The 22,081-nt window shown below is 36.5% G+C and overlaps 1 protein-coding gene across 4 annotated transcripts in view; it reads right to left on the reverse strand.

Moving 5' to 3' along the window:
• USP34 (ubiquitin specific peptidase 34) overlaps nucleotides 1-22,081 on the reverse strand; it is a 286,775-nt gene that overhangs the window by 79,944 nt on the left and 184,750 nt on the right. For all 4 annotated transcript variants that reach the window (XM_017545012.2, XM_017545015.2, XM_017545014.2 and 1 more), the window contains exons 35-43: nucleotides 20,292-20,374; nucleotides 18,368-18,408; nucleotides 18,107-18,231; nucleotides 16,015-16,167; nucleotides 15,162-15,266; nucleotides 13,466-13,521; nucleotides 13,223-13,343; nucleotides 3,812-3,995; nucleotides 3,225-3,385 (exon numbers count right to left, since the gene is read on the reverse strand). In XM_017545012.2, coding sequence (XP_017400501.1) covers nucleotides 3,225-3,385; nucleotides 3,812-3,995; nucleotides 13,223-13,343; nucleotides 13,466-13,521; nucleotides 15,162-15,266; nucleotides 16,015-16,167; nucleotides 18,107-18,231; nucleotides 18,368-18,408; nucleotides 20,292-20,374 — 1,029 coding nt within the window. The remainder of the gene's footprint in view (nucleotides 1-3,224; nucleotides 3,386-3,811; nucleotides 3,996-13,222; nucleotides 13,344-13,465; nucleotides 13,522-15,161; nucleotides 15,267-16,014; nucleotides 16,168-18,106; nucleotides 18,232-18,367; nucleotides 18,409-20,291; nucleotides 20,375-22,081) is intronic.

Consider the following 22,081-nt stretch of genomic DNA (forward strand, 5'->3'; position numbering starts at 1 on the left):
AAAAGCAGGAACTCAAACATGTTTGTATACCCATGTCCATAACAGCATTATTGAGAACAGCCAAAAGGCCAAAGCAAGCCAAGTATCCGCTGACAAGTGAAATAATAAACAAAAGGTGGTATATAAATACAATAAAATATTGTAGCCTTAAAAAGGAAAGAACTTCTGATACATACAATAGTATGGATAACCCTTGAAGATATCCTAAGCGAAACAAGCCACTCATAACCAGTCACAAAAGGACTGATATTACATGACTCCACTTATATGAAGTACCTGAAATAGTCAAATTCACAGAGATGGAAACCAGAATAGTGGTTGCAAGGGGTGATGGGGAATGGAGAGTTAAGTGTTTAACGAGTTTCTGTTGGGAACACGAAAAAGTTCAAGATGGAATGGTGGTGATGGCTGCAAAATAATGTGAATGTATTATTCCATGAACTGTACATATGTATAAATGGCTAAAATGATGAATTTTATGTTGTATATATTTTACCACAATTAGAATATGTGTAGCTTTCTTTAAACTTTGTGAGCATCAGAAAAGTGAACAATTTAAATACCTGAACCGTTCATCTTAAGAATCAAGTGCCCACTTGAGTACTTTCCAGAATCATATCAAATTCTGGTAAGATTTTTCTATGTACACAGGTCTACATTTTTAAATTTTTTACTCTTATTTTGGGTTCAGGGGTACATACGCAGGTTTGCTATACGGGTAAACTGTGTGTCACAGAGGTTTGCTATACAGATTATTCTATCACCCACGTGATAACTGTACCAACAGGTAGTTTTTCGATCCTGACCCTCTACCTACACTCTACCCTCAGGTAGGACCCAATGTCTATTGTACCCTTGTGTCCATATATACTCAATACTTAGCTCCCACTTATAAGTAAGAATGTATGGTATTTGGTTCCGTTTCTGTGTGTATTCACTTAGGATTATGGCCTCCAGCTCCATGTATGTTGTTGGAAAGGACAGGGCCTTGTTTTTTTATGACTGCATAGTATTCCGTGCTGTAGATGTACCACATTTGATCTAGTCCACTGCTGATGGGCATGTAGGCTGATTCCATGTCTTTGCTATCATGAACAGTGCCATGGTGAACATGCACATGGTAGTGTCTTTATGGTATGATGATTTACATTCCTTTGGGTATATACACAATGAGATTGCTGAGCCCAATAGTAATTCTGTTTTAAGTTCTTTCAAAAATTGCCAAGCTGCTTTCCACAATGACTGAACTAATTTACATTTCCACCAGCAGTGTATATGCATTCCCCTTCCACTGCAACATTGCCAGCATCTGTTATTTTTTGACTTTGTATTAACAGCTATTCTGACTGGTTTGAGACGGTTATCTCACTGTGGTTTAGTTTTTTATTTCTCTGATCAAAAATTCTGAGCATTACTTCATATGCTTATTGGCCACATGTATGTATTCTTTTGAAAAGAGTCTGTTCATGTCCTCTGCCCACTTTTTTTTTCTTATACAGAGTCTCACTTTGTCACCCAGACTGTAGTGCAGTAGCACAATCTCGGCTCACTGCAACCTCCGCCTCCTGGGTTCAAGTGATTCTCCTGCTCCAGCATCCCAAGTAGCTGGGACTACAGGTGTGCACTACCATGCCTAATTTTTGTATTTTTGGTAGGGATGGGGTTTCACCATGTTGGTCAGGCTGCTTTGCCTACTTTTTAATGGGGTTGTTTTTGCTTGTAAATTTAGGTTTTAACTAAAAATACCATTTATGAGACCTACTTATATTCAGCACATCTGAGTGTTCCGTTTCTACTAATTCCTAGAAGTGTTAATAGCTTTAAAGGTGGTTATCAATATTAACAAGAAAACCAAGAAGCATGGCCAAGTTGCCAACAAGAAAGAAAACCACTGAAAACATGCTCCTTTGATAACTGCTTTTATAAGATTATGCAGATGGTTTAACAAATTTATTCAGAAATATTTCCATAAACTAAATGAGCTAATTATTCAACTACTTTTAGTCATAATGTACAGAGATGGTAAATTTTAAAATATCAATAACTAAAGCCAAAAAACCCAGAACCACTTGAGTAAACTATAAACTGAAGACTTTAAAGACTAACTTAAACATAATAAAAAATTCAGAGAAAGTATATAAAGCACTGCAATACTTTAAAAAGGGGAGGGGGGGGAACAGGACAAAAAATAATGTGATAAGGCCAGGCTTGGTGGCTTTACACCAATAATCCCAGTACTTTTGGAAGGCCAAGGTGGAAGCCTCTCTTGAGCTCAGGATTTGAGACCATCCTGGGCAACACAGTGAGACCCTGTCTCCACAAAAAGTAAAAGTAAAAAAATAAGCCAGGTATGGTGACATATGCCTGTAGTCCCAGCTACTCAGGAGGCTGAGGTGGCAGGATCACTTGATCCCAGCTGGTCAATGCTACGGTGAGATGAGTTCATGCCACTGCACTCCAGCCAGGGTGACAGACAGTGAGGCCTGTCTCAAAAAAATAGAAATAAAAAAATCCGAGAGCAAGTATAAAGGAAGTTCATTTAAAAACTAGAAAAGCAGTGCAAAAGGCAAACTAAACAATAGCCCATGGTGGGTCAGGGATGGTGGCTTACACCTGTAATCCCAGCACTCTGGGAGGGTGAGATGGGAGAATCGTTTGAGGCCAGGAGTTGGAGACCAGCCTAGTCAACAGAAACCTACCACCCCCCATTATTTTACAAGACCAACAAAAATAGCCCATGACAAAAAAGAATGAAAACTAAAAAGTGAATAAAAATAACATGAAACAGAGCTTACACAAACAAATTAGGTCCACAATCAGACTCACTTTGGGATAAATACAAAATAAGCTCTGATTCTGCTGACACTTCTCTGTGGATTCAGAATTTGCTTATTTTTTATGTAATCGAAATATGTGTTTTGTTTTTTACTCTCATATGTTCTCCCAGTGAATGTATTTATTTTTACTGACAATATAATATTCATTGTATACACTGAGTATGTATATTCCATAGCTGTGTTTTCCTTTGAAAACTAAATTGTACTACAGCATTATGAGTAATCTACTAAAATGTAAAAATAAGTAAAATACAAATTAGCTAGTTATTGGAATCAAATTTACTCTTATTTATTCACAAATTATTTTTTCAAACATTTACTACATTGGAATAAAAATTTATCAACAAAATACTAAAATCTGATTTATAATTTTGAGGAAAATTCTACCTTGGCAGTGAAGACAGCCTGTCTTGCCTCAGGTATCATATAAAGTTGCTGAATAGTAGAAGCCAAGTAACAAGTAGCTCCAAGATTAGTAAGGCCAACAAATCTACATTCAGCACGAACATCTTCATGAGGCCAGTAGTCCCATTTATAAGGTGCATGGGCTGCTGAACAAAGAGGGAAGAAAAGATTCCCCCAAAACAAACTATTAAACATAATGTATTTTGCTTACATTAACAGCCTCTACCACCATTAGTTACCTCATTAATATATGTAGATTATACATGATAATTTTTTAAATAAGGAAAGAATACAGACGAAAACTAATTTATTCTCTAAAAATTCAATACTTTTAAAATTTGATTTTACTTGGCACCAAATTATTTTTACAAAAAAGGCTAAAGTAATAAAAGTGCATATAAAAAGGTCCTTCACATCAGTGTTTACTTTTTAACTTTAATAACATCCTACCAATAATCATTTATAATGTTAAGATGTGTGAAGAACAGATTCTTTTGTAAACAGTGCCTTCAAAATCTAGTTTCTGAATTCAAAATGCATAAAGATTGAAGGAAAAGATGAGTGCTTACACTGCATGTGTTGTGCCATAACCCAGTTGTGTATTAGCCTGTAGTTCTCAACAGACCCCTTTACCATCTCTACTAACAAATCGTAAGCAGCAGCTCTTGAAGAATGTGATTTGCACTTTGGCTGTTGTCGATCCTTTAGACTTGGCAACAAAAACAAAAGATTGAAGATATCTCTTAAAAATTCCTGGGGGAGTAAAAGGAAACGTTATCTAAACGGAGATATTAATTACATTCCAAATATAGTTAACATATAAACAGAATGACAAGCTGCAATTTACTAAGCTACTCAAAAACTTACAGCAGCATGATATACCATCATCTGAAAGTCTTCCCAATGTTCATTTCTCTTAGAGAAAACGAAGGCGGCAGCGATCATCTTTTACTCTCTCCCTTTTGATACCTAATAAGCTCATTCTTAGACTCTTCATGTACAATGTTGTTATTTTCTATTCCATTAAGTGATGTAAAGTTTTTGTTAAGGCCTCGTTTACTCCCCTGACAAGTCTCACTGGCTCCTCTGCATTAATTTTCCCCTTACTTCGCTCTACTAATAAATAATAGCAACAATACAGGGATAAAAGCAGCAGTTTACTCATACTGTTGAAAGGCAGTGCTGTTGTACTTTTTCAAACTCTAGTCTGTTTGAGAAAGTGGGTGCTGGGTTATCTTTTCCACTTGTCCTTTTCGAATTGGTACTTTGCTATTGTTACCAAGTTATCACCCTCACACATCCCAAATAGTACTATGGTACATTGTTCTGGAATATAAAACCGCCTGGGGTACTGTGCAGAAAACAGAAAACATAGGTAGACTACACTCTTGCTACCCATAGAAAAGCTGGCCTTTGCCTATACTCTGCAAACATCAATGGTAAGTAAACAGCTCCCTACACTGATATAAAACTCCCTAAGTGAAAAAAGTGGCTCACTGTGTGTAACTGGGGTTTATGCTAAAGATCTGTTTGCCTTTCAGGAGTCTGGAATTTGGGCAACTATAGTCAGTTACACAGGCACTGTGTGCCTACATGACCCACTGTGTGATAAAACCCAGGATTCCTAGGCTCAAGAGAACTTTCTTGGTAGACAATACTTCACGTGTTGTCACACTCACTGAGCACATCTTATAGAACCCCAATGAAAGAAAACTCTTGAAAAGTTACACCTGGCTTCCTCCAGACTTTGCCTTAACACCTTTTTCTTTCGATGATTTTGCTTTGTATCATTTTGCTGTAATAAATCTTAGCCATGAGTATGACTATATGCTCAGTCCTGTGAGTCAGTGAATCAACAAACCTGGGAGTGGTCAGGGGAACACTTGAAAGAGGTACCAAAAAGGGAAATTTCTGAAATATTTTTCCACAGTGACCTCACTTCTTTCATCTCACTATTGTTAAAGAATGTGTAATTCATAGTTCTTAGCAAAGAAAAGTTCAGCTGGGAAATATGGAAAGTAATTAAGGGCTTTTTATGTGTACGTGAGGCAGAGTCTCACTCTGTCACTCAGGCTAGAGTGCAGTGGTGCGATCTGAGCTCATTGCAGCCTCCGCCTCCTTGGTTCAAGGGATTATTGTGCCTCCGCCTCCCAAGTGGCTGGGATTACAGGAACACACCACCACGCCCAGATAATTTTTGTGTTTTTAGCAGAGATGGGGTTTCGCCACGTTGGCCAGGCTGGTCTCAAACTCCTGAGCTCTAGCGATCTGCTGCCTTGGCCTCCCAAAGTGCTGGGATTACAGATGCAAGCCATTGTGCCTGGCCCAGTTTACAATATTTTATTACAGCAGCCTGAACTAAGACAATAATGCCTTTAGATATTAAAATAATTTCCTGTGGCCACAACAGATGGCCACCTAGTTTCTCCTATACTTCCTAAAACATAGGCCAAACTGAACCAACCAATTTTCTGCATGAAACCAGTGCTTCCCTATGACTTAATTTTTGCTCATATTCTTTCCTATGACTTGTTTCCCTGACTTTTCTACCTAAGAAAACCTACCCACTAAAAAAGGTTATCTGGCCAGGTGTGGTGGCTCACCCCTGTAATCGCAGGACTTTGGGAAGATGAAGTGGGCAGATCACCTAAGGTCAGGAATTCTATACCAGCGTGGCCAACATGGTGAAACCCTGCCTCTACTAAAAATAAAAAAATTAGCTGGGTGTGGTGACACACACCTGTAATCCCAGCTACTGAGCAGGCTGAGGCAGGGGAATCACTTGAACCTGGGAGGTGGAAGTTGCAGTGAGCCGAGATCACGCCACTGCACTCCAACCTGGGAGAAGCTGTATCTTCTTCAAAGCCTTTCCTAATCATGTCAATGCAATCTGATCTTTCAAATCTCTGATGATCTCTCTTTAATAACTATTACTTCCATGAGTTCCAAATATCATGAACAGCCATAGTTTGTAAGGATACAAGCAAATTTCGCATAATACAAACGTACTATTTGACTGTCAGTTCTAAGAACCAGATCTGAGTTGCAATCATCCATTTGCTCAACATAGTTTTTAGATACTATGCAAGGCATCAGAGATAAGAATGATACTCTTACTTTAAAAGAGGAAGAAGAAAAGATGAATGAAAAAGGAGGAAGAAAAAGGAAGGGAGGGGGAGAAAGCAAAAGGAAGAAAGAAGATCAGCACCACTAGAAAGGTAGAAGAAAGAGAAGAAAGGAAGGGGAAGGAGGAAGAAGCAGTAGTAGTGATAGTGGTAGTATACTGATGACAAATTGTTATGCAGCTGTAAAGCATAAAATATTTATCATAAGGCTCTTTATAATCATTAATATAGAAGAGATTTAAAATATCTTAGAGTTAAGGCATATTTTCTTTAATATAACAACAAAATCAACTGCCTTCAATACCTCTACTCGGATATCTAATTGACATTTCAAATTTAACATGTCCAAAACAGAACTCATGATTTTACCACCCATTACCCTCTCCAATTTCTGAGTTTTCCTTTTCTTAATAATTGGCATTATCATTCCCTTAGCTTCTCAGGCTTAAAATTTAGGAGTCATTCTTTGTTAACCTCTCTCAAACCCAACGAATCAATCCAAATCTGAGACCTGTGAGCTCCACTTTCAATAAATATTCCAAGTCCAACCACTTTTCACCATTGTCCCTCTCTGGAACCACTGAAAAACTTCCTAACTGGATTCCTTGACTCATACATTTGCCCTCTGAGTTTGCCCATAGACTAATTTTCCAACTAGAGTATGAGTAAGCCCTTTAAAATCTTAATTCAGGTCGTATCTCTGCTGTACAAAAGATTCTAGAGTTTTCCCTTAACACCGAAACCAAAGGAAAATTACAATTTGACTACAAGATCATAAAGGCCTTTTCAAAAAAGAATCCTAAAAACAACTAATATTACTCTGAATGTTTTAGAAAAAATTCGGTGAAGAAATGGAAAGAGTAAAACTTATAAAAGATGAAGTAAAGGAATTACTTGCGGATGATTGTGACATGAGTCTGCCTGAGGAAAATAAAATAAAATAAAAAAAGAATTACTTGCAGATAATAAACCAAAAACAAATAAGAACCAAAGGCAACACTTAACAGCTGAAGATAACTGAAGTCTACCAACAAGTCAATTTTAGATGGCCTGAACAAATTTATACACAAATTTTTACTATACAGAAATGACAAGTTAAAAAACAGTAAGCAGAGATTCCATATCAATGTATCAACAAAAAGGACAGAACTACTAGGAATAAACTTACTAAGAAATACTTAAAACCTAAATTTAGTAGGAAAAAAACTAAAATAAAAAACATAAAAAGATTGTCTTTGCATAAATACAACAAATTCTACTTTGTATAGGCAAATTCGGTATCATAAACTTAATTCTGCATCAATCTGAAAATATAATACAATCTCAACCAAAAAAGTAACACAGTGTTATTTTTTTAAAGAGCTAGATGAACTGATTCTAAAGTTTATGTGGAAAAATAAACAGCTAGGAAAATCCTGAGAATCATAATAATGAAAATCAACTACCTCGGTCAGGCATGGTGGCTCATGCTTGCAATCCCCACACTTTGGGAGGCTGAGGCAGGCGGATCACCTGAGGTCAGAAGTTCGAGAACAGCCTGGCCAACATGGTGAAACCCCATTTCTTTCTTTTTTTCTTTTTGGAGACGGAGTTTTGCTCTTGTTGCCCAGGCTGGAGTGCAATGGCACAATCTTGGCTCACTGCAACCTCCACCTCCCAGGTTCAAGCAATTTTCCTGCCTCAGCTTCCAGAGTGGCTGAGATTACAGGCATGCACCACCGTACTCAGCTAATTTTGTATTTTTAGTAGAGACGGGGTTTTTCCATGTTGGTTAGGCTAGTCTTCAATTCCCAACCCCAGGTGATCCGCCCACCCTGGCCACCCAAAGTGCTAGGATTATAGGCGTGAGCCATCATACCAGGCCTGAAACTCCATTTCTATCAAAAATACAAAAATTAGCTAAGCATGGTGGTGAGTACCTGTAGTCCCAGCTACTCAGGAGGCTGAGACAGGAGAACTGCTTGAACCTGAGAGGTAGAGGCTGCAGTGAGCCATCACGCCACTGCACTCCAGCCTGGGTGACAGCGAGATTCTGTCTCAAAAACAAACAAAAATGAAGGGACTACTTCTACAAGTTAATAACTTTAAATCTACATAATTAAGATATATTGGCAAATGAACAAACAGATCAACTACATGAATCAGGAAGTCCAGAAATAAATCAAAATACATATGGCAGTTTACTTGATAAAGGAGGCATTTCTAATCAATAGGTAAAAAAATAAATTAGCTATTAGGATAACTGGGAATGTATTTGGGAAAAAAAAGTTACCTGTTTCATTCCTTTAACCTAAATAATTTCCTGATAGAAAAACTTAAATGTATAATACTAAGTTATGAAGCATGAAAAAAGCAGTTTTCAAAGTATAACACAAAACCTAGTAGCTGTAAAAGATCAATAAACTTGACTACATGAAAAAAAAATTCTGCTTAGAAAATAAGCAGGCTGGGTGAGGTGGCTCACACCTGTAATTCTTGCACTTTGGGAAGCTGAGGTGGGCGGATCACCTGAGGTTAGGACCAGCCTGGACAAAATGGTGAAACCCTGTCTCCACTAAAAACCAAAAGTTAGCCAGGCATGGTGGTGCACACCTGTAATCCCAGCTAGGAGGGAGGCTAAGTAAGGCATGAAAATTGCTTGAACCTGTGAGATGGCGGTTGAGGTAAGCCGAGAGGGGGCTAGTCCAGGCTGGATGACAGAGCACAACTCTGTCTCAAACAAACACAAACAAGCATAATAAAAACGATGAAGTGAAGACAAACAAAAAAATCTCATGATTCATTTTACAATGAGATAGTTTCTTTTATATAAAATATTCTACACATTAGTTAATGACCATAACATACATAATAGGGATAAAGGGAAAAGATCTGAGCAGTCAGAGAAAAGATAAACAAATGGCTATCAAACACTTGAAGGAAAGCTCAGCCTTACTAACAAAAGTAATAGAAAATAAAACCAAGAGAATCTCTTTGTACCTATCAGACTGGTAGAAATTATCTAAATGTATAGTATGTTGGTAGAAATGTTGGAAAATAGAAGCTTAATCTTGGATTGCAGGTACAACCATAAATTGGCTCAGCCTCCGTAAAAAGTTAACTTTGTTTTTGTTTATAACATAGCCAAAATCATAAACGTATATAACCCATGAACTAGCAGTTCTAACTTTTAGAATGTTTTCCAACATTTCCTAAATTTATGTGTTAAATGTATAAAGATTTCTGAAATATCACTAGAAATAGTTTAAGATGTTAATCATTAGGAAGCTGGTGAAATGTATTACATATATGCAGATAAAATAATATTCTGGGGCAGACATGATGTCTCATGCCTGTAACACTGGCTATGTTAGGAGGCTGAGGCAGTATATCTTGAGCCCAGGAGTTTGACACCAGCCTGGGCAACATGGCGAAATCCCATCTTTACAAAAGATTTTTTTAAATTAGCCAGGTATAGTTGCACCTGCCAGTAGTCCCAGCTGCTAGGGAGGCTGAGGTGGGAGAGCTGCTTGAGGCTGGGAGGTGGAGGTTGGAGTAAGCCAAGATCACGTCACTGTAGTCCAGCTTATGTAACAGAGCCAGACCCTGTCTCAAAGATGATAATAATATTCTGAAGTTACATTTACAAAATGAATAGCCAAGTGTGGTGGTGTGCAGTGGCTCACGCCTGTAATCCCAACAGTTTGGGAGGCCAAGATGGGAAGATCACTTGATGGCGGGAGTTTGAGAACAGCCTGGGCAACACAACAAAACCCTATCTCTACAAGATAGATAGATAGATAGATTAGATAGATGATAGATAGATAGATAGATTAGATAGATTAGATAGATAGATAGATAGATAGATTAGATAGACAGACAGATAAAGCAAGCAAGCTGGGCATGGTCACACATGCCTATAATCCTAGCTACCTGGGAGGGTGGGGCAGGAGAATCACTTAAGCCAGTAGTTCAAGGCTGCAGTAAGCAATGATTGTGCCACTGCACTCCAGCTTGAATAAGGAGACCCTGTCCCTTTTTTTTTTTTTTTTTAAAGAATGAACTGTTTTTATATGCTGAATTTGAAAATCTAAGATAGGCGGCAAAAAGCAAAGTATAGAACAGTGTGTTTAATGTGTTATCATTGTGTAGAAAGTATCGCATAATGGTTAAAAGCATGGCCAAGTGAAGAGTAAGCGACTCAGTCATGCACAACTTGTGTCTATGCCTCAGTTTCATCATCTGTCAAAACTGGATCCAATAATATCCACCTTCTAAAGGCTCAAAAATTTGTCCTAGGATAACAACTTGTATAAATCAATGAACAGAAGTAAAAAATAGGAAGAAAAATAAGACTTTTAGAAAAAACGTATATAGCAACTATGACAAAGAGAGCTGACATATTCAAAATAAGTAACTTTTACAAATAAATAGAAAACCATACACAGACTCAACAAATAAATATCAAACTGATACAATTAATAAATGGAAAGAAACTCATTCACCAATTAACTAAGAAATAAAACTAAAGCAACATCAAGATTGACAAAGATCTAAGTGACGTTAAGAACCTGCTGATGCTTGAGAAAGGCATTCTCCTATGGTGTGGCTACAAGTGTAAACTGATGACGCACCCTTTTGTATACTGATACGAGCTACTGATTAAAATCAACCTATTTTAAGAGTTCATGAATAACTAATGGGACAAGTGTGCAAAGATGCTGCCTGTACAGTTTTTCTATAACATGAATGTCAACAAAGATTTAAATTATTGCCTCTTAGTCAATTTTTTAAAATACATTTTTTAAATGTACTCATGTTTTAGTGAAATCCAATTACAGAATACTATTTACACAGTGCAAAATATGTATTCATATTTATATTTCTATAAATATGAATTTTATACATGTGTATTTACTGTATTCATGAAAAGTCCTGGAAGGCCATCACCATAGTATCATAGGGAATCAAACCACGTGGGAATATTCTTTTTTTGTGCTATCTAAATTTTTCTTTCTTAACAATGACTTTTCCTTTACAACATTATCAGAAAAAATAATATATTTATATTTGGGAATACAACTTATATACTGGTTTACATATAAAAGAAGACTTCAATCAACAAGGCTATAAATCAATAAAATCATTCCCAGTGAGTTTAATGGAAAAGACAAAAAACCTGAAAGAAATAGCACAAGAAGGGCTGGGCACGGTGGCTCATGCCTGTAATCCCCTCACTTTGGGAGGCCAAGGTAGGCAGATTCGCTGAGGTCAGGAGTTCGAGATCAGCCTGTCCAACATGGAGAAACCTCGTCTCTACTGAAAATACAAAATTAGCTGGGCGTGGTGGTGCATGCCTGTAATCCCAGTTACTCAGGGGGCTGAGGCAGGAGTATCACTTGAACCTGGGAGGCAGAGGTTTCGGTGAACCAAGGTTGTACCACTGCACTTCAGCCTGGGCAACAGAGCAAAACTCCGTCTCAAAAAAACAAAAAAAATAGCACAAGAAGGAGTTTTGTGCATTGGAGGAAGTAGCACAAGTTTCAAACAGTTAAGACTGTAATTTTAAGTTGATCTCAAGAATCCTTTAGTCTGTGCAAATGAGGACAATCTTCTATCCTTTTGGTTGCTGTTTCCTAACACATTCAGTAACCTAAAGATAACAGCTCTCCAGACCATACCAAATTCCTTCAATGACCATGATAAATGTACCAATGGTAAGATAAACTATTTAATCAAGAGACAATCAAAATAAAACATCTGCTGTTACAGAGTCATGAAGTGTTTCCAATATTCAGAGACAGATTTTATGTGACGTAGGTCTTTAAAATATGGAACCAATAAGTACCCAATAATGACTACTTATTAATTCCACTGTATTAGGATATGATTCACTGTTTAGGGCAGCAATTCAAAATATTCAATTCTATAGAAAGCACACCATTAAAATATAGGTTACCTTTCTCATTTTTTTTTTTTTAAGACACAGTCTCCCTCTGTCACCTAGGCTGGAGTGCAGCAAGATCATCATGGCTCACTGAAGCCTCGGCTTCCTGGGCTCAAGCAATCCTCCCACCTCAGCCGCCTGAGTAGCTGAGACTACAGCTGTAGGCCACCACACCCAGCAAGTTTGTGTATTTTCTGAAGGGATGAGGTTTCATCATGTTTTGGCTGGTCTTCAATTACTGGTTTCAAGTGATCCACCTGCCTCAGCCTCCCAAAGTGCTAGGATTACAAGCATGAGCCACCATGCCCAGTCTTAGGTTACCTTTCTATATACAGTCAGTCATAGGAATTAACATTTGATTTTACATTCTAAAAACAAGCCTATGTTTTATACTTCCAGAGTTCAATTTATTCAAAATTTGTTTATCTTGCCAGTAATTAAGTTCTAGTAACTTTTATGTCTGTATGTTTAAAAAAATTTAACAAATCCACATACAATGTGACATAGTTTGGCTGTGTTTCCACCGAAATCTCATCTTGAATTACATCGCCCATAATTCCTATTGTTGTGCGAGAGACCTGGTGGGAGATGACTGAATCATGGTTTCCCCCATACTGTTCTTGTAGTAGTGAATAAGTCTCATGAGATCTCATGGTTTTATAAGGAGAAACCCGTTTCACTTGGTTCTCATTCTTTTTTTGCCTGCCACCATCCACATTAACATGTGACATGCTACAACTTGCCTTCCGCCATGATTATGAGGCCTCCCCAGTCACAAGGAATTGAGTCCAATTAAACCTTTTTACTTGGTAAATTGCTCAGTCTTGGGTATGTCTTTATCAGCAATATAAAAATGGACTAATACACAATGTAACAACAACAAATTTCAATCACATTTAGTAGTAACATTTGAATATTTTAATACTTACCTGTCCTTCCCTTGAAAATTTAAAGGGTGGTTTATGTTTAATAACACTTGTTGCAAGCCTTAGGAGTCCTGTAAGCCCATCATCTTCTACATTACCATCTTGATGATCAAGGATGTCTCTACTACAATAAAAAAAGAAAAAAACAAAACAAAACAAAAAAAACACACAAGCAAAATAGTTCACACAATTATGTCTTTCATCTTTCCTTGACAATATAAATGTCAATTTCACATCAAATTTTACCTTCGAATACAGTCAGCCAAATGTCTTGCCAGAGCATCTAAGTCGAGGAGTGTTGTCTTAATACAAAAAGAAAGTAAAAATTCAAATATAGATCTTGAGGTTTTACCAAACATAAAAGTGTTAAAACAAAACCATTTCCTCATAGGTAACAATAATTTAGTTCTCCTAAATTCAAAAATTAAGTTATAAACGTAATACACCCACTCTTTACTTATACATTATATCAATTAATGAAATTAGTCTTAAACACACCACTGATCATCCTACAAAAAGGAATGAATGGAATGTTGATAATTGTGAAAGTCACAGTAATCTATTGCAAAGATACTCAAGTTTGTTTTTTTTAAATGACTTTTGAGATGTAATTCAGATACAATTCACCAAGGTTTGCTTTTAACAATACCTTTAAACTAGACTTTTAACAATAAACTGAATTCTACAGTTCATTCCAAAACAACTTTACTTCTCATTATAACTCAGCAACAGCATTAAAGCAGACTTCACAAAACATAAACTGAGTTTCCTCAAAGAAACCCAAATCTCTGAAAAGGAAAATTACTTTATAAGCAAGCAAGATCAGATTCCTATTTTAGCTTAAATGGTCAATCTCAGGATTGTTTGTTTTATTAAAGTACAATGTTTATTTGGCATCAGTACTTTAATTAACAATATCAAAAGTTGCTCAATACTTATTTTTGTAATTATTTCTCAAATGAAAAGTTCTGAGGTTAAGAATTTAGGTATTAACTAAAAAGTAGAAAGTATAAACACAACAGAACTTCTAAATGTAAAGTAAACATATTAAACTTTCATTTAAATACATTTAAACATTTAAGAAAAATGTGTCCTAAATATTTCAAAGGATCTTCTTTATGTGTTTCTCATTTTCTTCCAAATTAACAACTTAGACACATTTTAGTTTACTCAATTTATGTACACTGAAAAAAAGCAAAATTTTTTTTTCCCCCAAGACAGCGTCTTGCTCGATCACCAGGCTGGAGTGCAGTGGTGCAATCTCAGCTGACTGCAACCTCCGCCTGCTGCAATCAAGTGATTCTCCTGCCTCAGCCTCCCAAGTAGCTGGCACTACAGGGACGCACCACCACGCCCAGTGATATTTGTATTTTTAGTAGAGATGGGGTTTCACCATGTTGGCCAGCACAGTTTCATTCTCTTGACCTCGTGATCTGCCCACCTCGGCCTCCCAAAGAGCTGGGATTACAGGTGTGAGCTGTGCCTGGCCTGAAATTTACTTGTTTTAATCATTACTTTGTTTGAATGGAAATGTCAGTAGATCAGCAAAAACTGACAGTGTTTCTTTATATTAAAGTAACTTCTATTTGAGCTGCAATTTTATTTTACATATTTGGGACTTCAAATTACATAGGAAGCTATATTTTTAATTTTAAAATTTAAATTTCCCTTTGCAAATAAGATGTTACATCCACAAATCTTACTGAGGAACGATAAGTAACTATGTATAGATACCAGATGAAGATGTTTCAGGTAAGGTCAGAGCAAAAACACAAAAGGAATTAGAGTAAGGTAGAAAGGCACAAATACAGAAGAGACATGACACTACCAACTACCTATAGATTAATAAAGTACACTTATGATGGATAAAGTCATGAACATGTCATAATTCATATTAATAAGAATAGAATATATAGAATAGCATATAATTTTCTGAACATACCTGACTAGCGTCCTTTATATGTATGTTGTCAACTAATTTGCATAACAACCAAAAATACTCTTTACATCCAGGTTTTAACATTGGTTCTTCCTCATAATCATCTACCTATTAAGAAAATTTTATGCTTTGTGAAAACATTTTAAAAATAAATCAAAATTATAATACATTTAAGAAATTATAGGCTTTATGAAATAAATTCCTAAACAGTATTCAAAATCTTTTAAAAAATGGAGAGTACACGCTTAGTTTCTGTAAAATCAGAATAACCAGGCACATAAATGACTAACGTTAAGAACTCTTAGGAAAATATTAGTGTCAAATTACCGACATTTGGAAAAGATATGAATGAGGAGGAAAATAATGTAAATCCAACAAGACATTGAATTTCTGGGATTAGCAAAAAGTCTTTAATAATAGGCTCTACATTTATTATGTAGCAGAAGCCTTTTATAAGACTTGTATATGCACTAGGGTAGGAAATAAAATTAAAAATTCAGAATCTCATAAAAATAAAAAAACTGTGACTTACTAGAGAGTTCCATTTATGATTTTTTTAATCAGTCAACTTATTAAAACAAGGCTCAGAACCCAGTGAGAACAAATTCTGTTTCTAAAATAAAGAGTACCCATCAGAGAGACCACAGAGCGGAAATCAGTCTCTTCCTAGTAGTAACATGGACACAGTATGTCACAATGCTGTCACTTTAAGAAGTATATAACTACTATTCTCTTGGTAAAAATCACATACAGTAGTTCAATGCTCAAAAATTTAAGGATATATTACAATGATAAACTTGGGACAAACAAAATTTCAAAAATAGAAACTGCTTCTAAACACACAGTAAAATCTTACCCTAATAGGTTTGAGTGCTTGAGCATCAGGAAGAAATTTCAATAATGTTGAGGCAGCCAATAGCAGAAAAGAACGATTGATTGAGTCTCCTCCATCCAGACCTGACAGGGATAACTTATAGAGACCATTGCATGATTCATGACGAACTGCAGTCTAGATGAAAAGAAAGTTCCAAAGACAGTCTGAGTTAGTATTAAAAAGCTAACGTTAATATGTTAGCAGAAATAATTTTAGGTGATTTTAAATACACCTGCCAGGCAAGCCTGTAATCCCAGCAATTTGAGAGACTTAGGCAGGAGGATAACCTGAGGCCAGGAGTCTGAGACCAGACTGTCCAATATGGCAAAACCCTATCATTACAAAAAAAATACAAAAATCAACTGGGTGGGGGGGTGGTGTGTGCCTGTAGTCCCAGCTACTCTGGAGACAGGCACAAGAAGTGCTTGAACCAGGGAGGTAGAGTCTGCAGTGAGCCACTATGTCACTGCTCCCCAGCCTGGATGGCAGAAACAAGATTATGCCTCATAAAAATAATAAAAACAATGTTCTAACCCCATACATATATATGTAAATTACACATGATAAAGTACTTCAAAGTATACCATAATATATACAGTATTTTAGAAATCGTAAAGCATGGCCATAAAAACAGAAACAGAACAAAATGAGCACAAGAACAGGTAAATACAAAGAAGAAAAGAGGGAAGGATATTTAGAATCACTTAAGTTATTTACAAGACAGTAAGAGGATAAAATATTTTCAGAACTAGAAGCAACACAGAAGCAACTTAAATCAGAATATTCTATAGATTGTAAGGAAATTGCCCAAATTTCAAAATGATTACCCGAGTCAGGACAAAAACACACATGGCATTAAATCCAGAGCTAATTTTTTTTTTTTTTTTTTGAGACAGTCTTGCTCTGTTTTTCAGGCTAGAGCGCAGTGGCATGATCTTGGCTCACCACAACCTCCATCTCCTGGGTTTAAGCGATTCTCCTGCGTCAGCCTCCTGAGTAGCTGGGACTGCTACTGTAGCTGCCACCACACCCAGCAATTTTTTTTTGTATTTTTAGTGTTTTAATTAGTATTTTTCTATTTTTTATATTTTCGTCATGTTGGCCAGGCTGGTCTCACACTCATGACCTCAAATGATCCACCCACCTCAGCCTCCCAAATTGCTGGGATTATAGGTGTCCGCCATTGTGCCCAGCCAGAGCTAACATTATTAGACAAGGCAAATTTTAAAAATAAGTGACTTTGGAACTAAATATATTAGTGTGTATTTCTACTATTTCACTTAGGAATAAGAGGTGAGTAATGTCAAGATATGGTTAATAAAAATTATACTTGCCTCAGTGTCAACACAGAAAGCAAAATGTATTTCATTTATTTGTAGTCTCTATTGGCTCTATTTCTACTTAAACAGAAAATTCAGGCTGGGTGCAGTGGCTCATGCCCGTAATCCCAAGCAGTTTGGGAGGCTGAGGCAGGAGCATTACATGAAACCAGGAGTTCAAGACCAGTCTGGGCAACACAGCGAGACCACATCTCCACAAAAAAGTTAAAAAACTAGCTGGGCATGGTGATGTGCACCTGTGGTCCCAGCTACTTGAGAGGCAGGCGCCAGAGGATCGCTTAATCCCAGGAGGCTGAGGCTGCAGGGAGCCACGACTGCACCACTGCACTGCAGCCTGGGCGATACAGAGAACAGGGGGACTCTGTCTCTGGAAGGAAAAAAAAAAGGCAACAGAACTTTTCTAAAACATACATTACCAAAATAAATTCTCAAGCCCTTCCTACTCTCTGGGAAAAAAGTTCCTTTTTATTAATTGAAAGCAATATAATCATTCTATAAACATTTCAGAAAAAATATAAATGCTACATAATATATAATAGTCAAAAGTTCTTAAACATCGTACATAGTTCAAACCATAGTTTAAGGTCTAATCCTAGACCTTAAAAGATTAAGCAGATAATGTGACATATTTATGGAATCATGCATATTTGTTTCCATTAGCTTTTATTTATTATTGATACTAATAACATGAAAACATAAAAAGTAACAGTACTAACCTTCCATCTTTATCTTACCTCAGGAATAAGGAGAGTCAATTTCTTTAGCCAATCTTGTAAATGATCACTATCAGCAAGGCTAGATTTCACTAAAGAACAGCAATGAGCCCAACTCACCAAGAGCCACATTGAATAATGTGAAACTAAAGAAAAATGAGAAAACAGTTCACTATAAAGGTTTGTGCCAAAATGAAAACACAATGTTCATTATTAAAGATAAAATATATCAATATATTTTAAGTTTTTATTTATTAAAAGTTAACATTGTGGAATCCTTACCTTCATGTCTAGATCTGTGATCAGACTGAGCTTTTAAAACTCTGTAACAAAGTAAAAACACGCCACCACCAATTAAATTCAGCAATGAATTAAAAATAATCCAATTTATTAACATATATCCTTTAAGGTTATCACTTCCTCCAAAAAATGAAAGGGTTGTGTGTGTGCTTTTTAAAGACAGGAGACAGAGTCTCCCTCTGTTGTTGGGGGAGAGGGAGGGGCAGGAGGGGAAGGGAGGAATGCAGGGGGGGTGGGGAGAGAGAGAGAGAGAGAGAGAGAGAGAGAGAGAGAGAGAGAGAGAGAGAGAGAGAGTGTGTGTGTGTGTGTGTGTGTGTGTGTGTGTGTTGGTGTGTGTTTTAAAGACATGAGACAGGGTCTCACTCTATTGCCCAGGCTGGAGTGCAGTGGCATGATCACAGCTCACTGCAGCCTTGACCCCCCAGGTTCAAGCAATCCTCCCACCTCAGCCTCCCTATACCTGGGACTACAGGCATGTGCCACCACACCCAGCTGATTTTTGCAAAATATATTATATTTTAAGAGAGTTCCATTATTTATTTGATCTACCTTCTTTATCATTTATTTAAAGACTCAGTGGTAAGTCAAACTCATTGAAGAAGAGAGTAGAATAATGGTTACCAGAGGCTGAGGGTAGGGTGGGGTGGTGTCAGGCAGAAGGTATGAGTCAAAGGGTACAAAGTTCCAGATAGAGCAGAAAGTTCTGAAATCTATTACACAGCAGGGTATCTAGTTCTAGTCAATAAAAATGTTTTCAAAATAAAAAACTAACCAAATAAAAGAATTATTGATAACATCTTATTATAGCAAATACCAAATGATTTCAGATTTAATAAACAAAATTTGAATGAATACAATATTGACTGAAATAAACCCTCAAAAAGTACTCATGATTTTATTACTCAAGAGATGTGCAAGACAAACACGTAGGTTATAATGATTTAGAGTTTAAACTTAAAAGTCCTTTAAAAATTATAAAATCTGGGCCGGGCGCGGTGGCTCACGCCTGTAATCCCAGCACTTTGGGAGGCCGAGGCGGGTGGATCACGAGGTCAAGAGATCGAGACCATCCTGGTCAACATGGTGAAACTCCGTCTCTACTAAAAATACAAAAAATTAGCTGGGCATGGTGGCGCGTGCCTGTAATCCCAGCTACTCAGGAGGCTGAGGCAGGACAATTGCCTGAACCCAGGAGGCGGAGGTTGCGGTGAGCCAAGATTGCGCCATTGCACTCCAGCCTGGGTAACAAGAGCGAAACTCCGTCACAAAAAAAAAAAAAAAAAAAAAAAAAAAAAAAAAATTATAAAATCTGAATCATGAGGGTCAATTATGAGAGTCTAATCATGAGGGTCAATTATGAAAACCCAAACTGAAAAGTACTCTGTAAAATAATTGGCCTATATTACTTGAAAATGTATCATGAGAGAAAGGCTGAGAAAGTCATCTCTGATTAAAGGAAATAGAAGAACTGACAATTAAATGCAACACATAATCCTGAAGCAAAAAAAAAATTATTATGAAGAATACCAACAAGATTTTAATATGGACTATATGTTAGATAATACATCAATGTTAAATTTTATAAATTTAAAAATTTTACTCTAGCTATTAAGAAAATGTCCTTGGTCTTAGAAGATACACAACAAAGTACTGGTAAACAGTCATGATATCTGCAATTCAGTCTCACAAGATTCGGGAAAACATGTAAACACACAGAAAATACATGCTCATAAATACAAGACACATTTTAGCAAGAGGTTAACATGTAAATTTGGATGCAAGCATGAGAGATTTCACAATAATCCCCAAATTTTTCGATTAAGTTTAAAATTTTTCAAAATAAAGTTTTTAAACATTATATTCCTGCTATACATACACACATAAAATATATTTTTAAAATGCATACCTAGGAGCCAGATTATCATAAGTATAAGCAACAGACATAAGTCGCTGAATCAAACTGGTTCCTTGGACAAGAACAAGAAACACCTTTAAAACAAAAACATTTTAAAAGATATTTAAATACGACAAAAGGAAAACCCTCCACAGGTACTCATGATTTAGTTACTAAAGAGATATGCATAATAAAATTTTAACAAAAAATTCCAAATTATTTAGATATCTATAACATAATAAATAATTTCCTAAGAATTCTTTGAAAATACTGTAAAAATGTCAAGTATTGGAAAACTAGAATTTTATAATCACACTTAAGAGCAGCAACTTTAGGCTGGGTATGGTGGCTCACTGTAATTGCTGTAATCCCAGCAATTAGGGAGGCTGAGGCAGGTGGACTGCTTGAGGCCAGAAATTCGAGACTAGCCTGGGCAATGTGATAAAACTCTGTCTCTACTAAAAATACAAAAATTAGCTGGGGTGGTGCATGCCTATAATCCCAGCTACTTTAAAGGCTGAGGAGCGAGGAACACCTGAATCTGGGAGGCAGTGGCTTCACTGAGCTGAGATTGTACCACTGCACTCCAGCCTGTGCAACAAAATGAGAATCAATCTTTTTTTTTTTTAAAGAAGAAAAAGAAAAAGTAAAGTAAACAAAGTACATTACTAAAATTTTAAAAACAGAGGCAAAAACAGTCTTTACATTTGATTCTTAGATTCTCTGCATACCACTAAACTGGGGGAAAGAAATATATAACATGCCAGTGGTTTCCCGGGGGGGGGAGGGGTGGTGGTGGTGAAGAATTAAATATTTTTTTACTTTTGAAGAAAATATATTTAAAAAAATCAAGTAGTAATAGATCCTTCAACCATCCTGAAATAAAAATAAAAAAAGCAATGTAATATACCACGGGTATAGAGAATGAATTCCAGATTCAAAATTCTAAGGCTGCATGATCCTAATATATACAGAATTTCTCAGCTCTAGTTCTTCTTCCATATAATGGGAGAAAACATTTCACTAATATAATAATTAATTATTGAATTCCTTTTGCAGATTGGAAGGCATTCTGTGCACATACTTCATAAGGCACTGGTTCTGCACTTTACCAGACAGCTACAGAAAATACAGTAACACAAGTATATACAATGTGCAAATAAGCAAAAGAAGGAAGCAGCAACTAAATCTGTCCTTGGCAGAACTCAGAAAGCTTCCAGAAAAGTTGATGTTTAGGCTAAATTTTGTAGGTAACTTTCTAAAAACACTATTAAAAAGACCACAAGGAAAAATAATGGCTGACTCTTAGTGTTCTTCCTTACTCTACCTATAGTATATCAACACTAGATAACTCTGTCTTCAGAATTAATACAACAAAAATTTTTATTTCCAAAGATCTTAGATATACATGCTAAGCTGTAATTATTTGGTAAATTAACTCATACAAAAAGTATATAATACACACCGTTTCTAAACTTTAAAAAAAAAAAAAAAAAAACCTAAAACAAAACAAAACAAAAACATTGGCTGGGTACAGTGGCTCACACCTATAATCCCAGCACTTTGGGAGGCCGAGGCAGGTGGATCACTTGAGGTCAGGAGTTTGAGATCAGCCTGGCCAACATGGCAAAATGCTCTCTCTACTAAAAATACAAAAATTATCCAGACATGGTGGCATGTGCCTGTAATCCCAGCTACCTGAAGGCTGAGTTGGGAGAATCACTCGAACTGGAGAGGCACAGGTTGCAGTGAGCTGAGATGGTGTCACTGCACTTCAGCTTGGGCAACAGAGCCAGGCTCCA

This window comes from Cebus imitator, unplaced genomic scaffold, assembly GCF_001604975.1.
Source record: "Cebus imitator isolate Cc_AM_T3 unplaced genomic scaffold, Cebus_imitator-1.0 Scaffold175, whole genome shotgun sequence".
Taxonomy (NCBI): Eukaryota; Metazoa; Chordata; class Mammalia; order Primates; family Cebidae; genus Cebus; species Cebus imitator.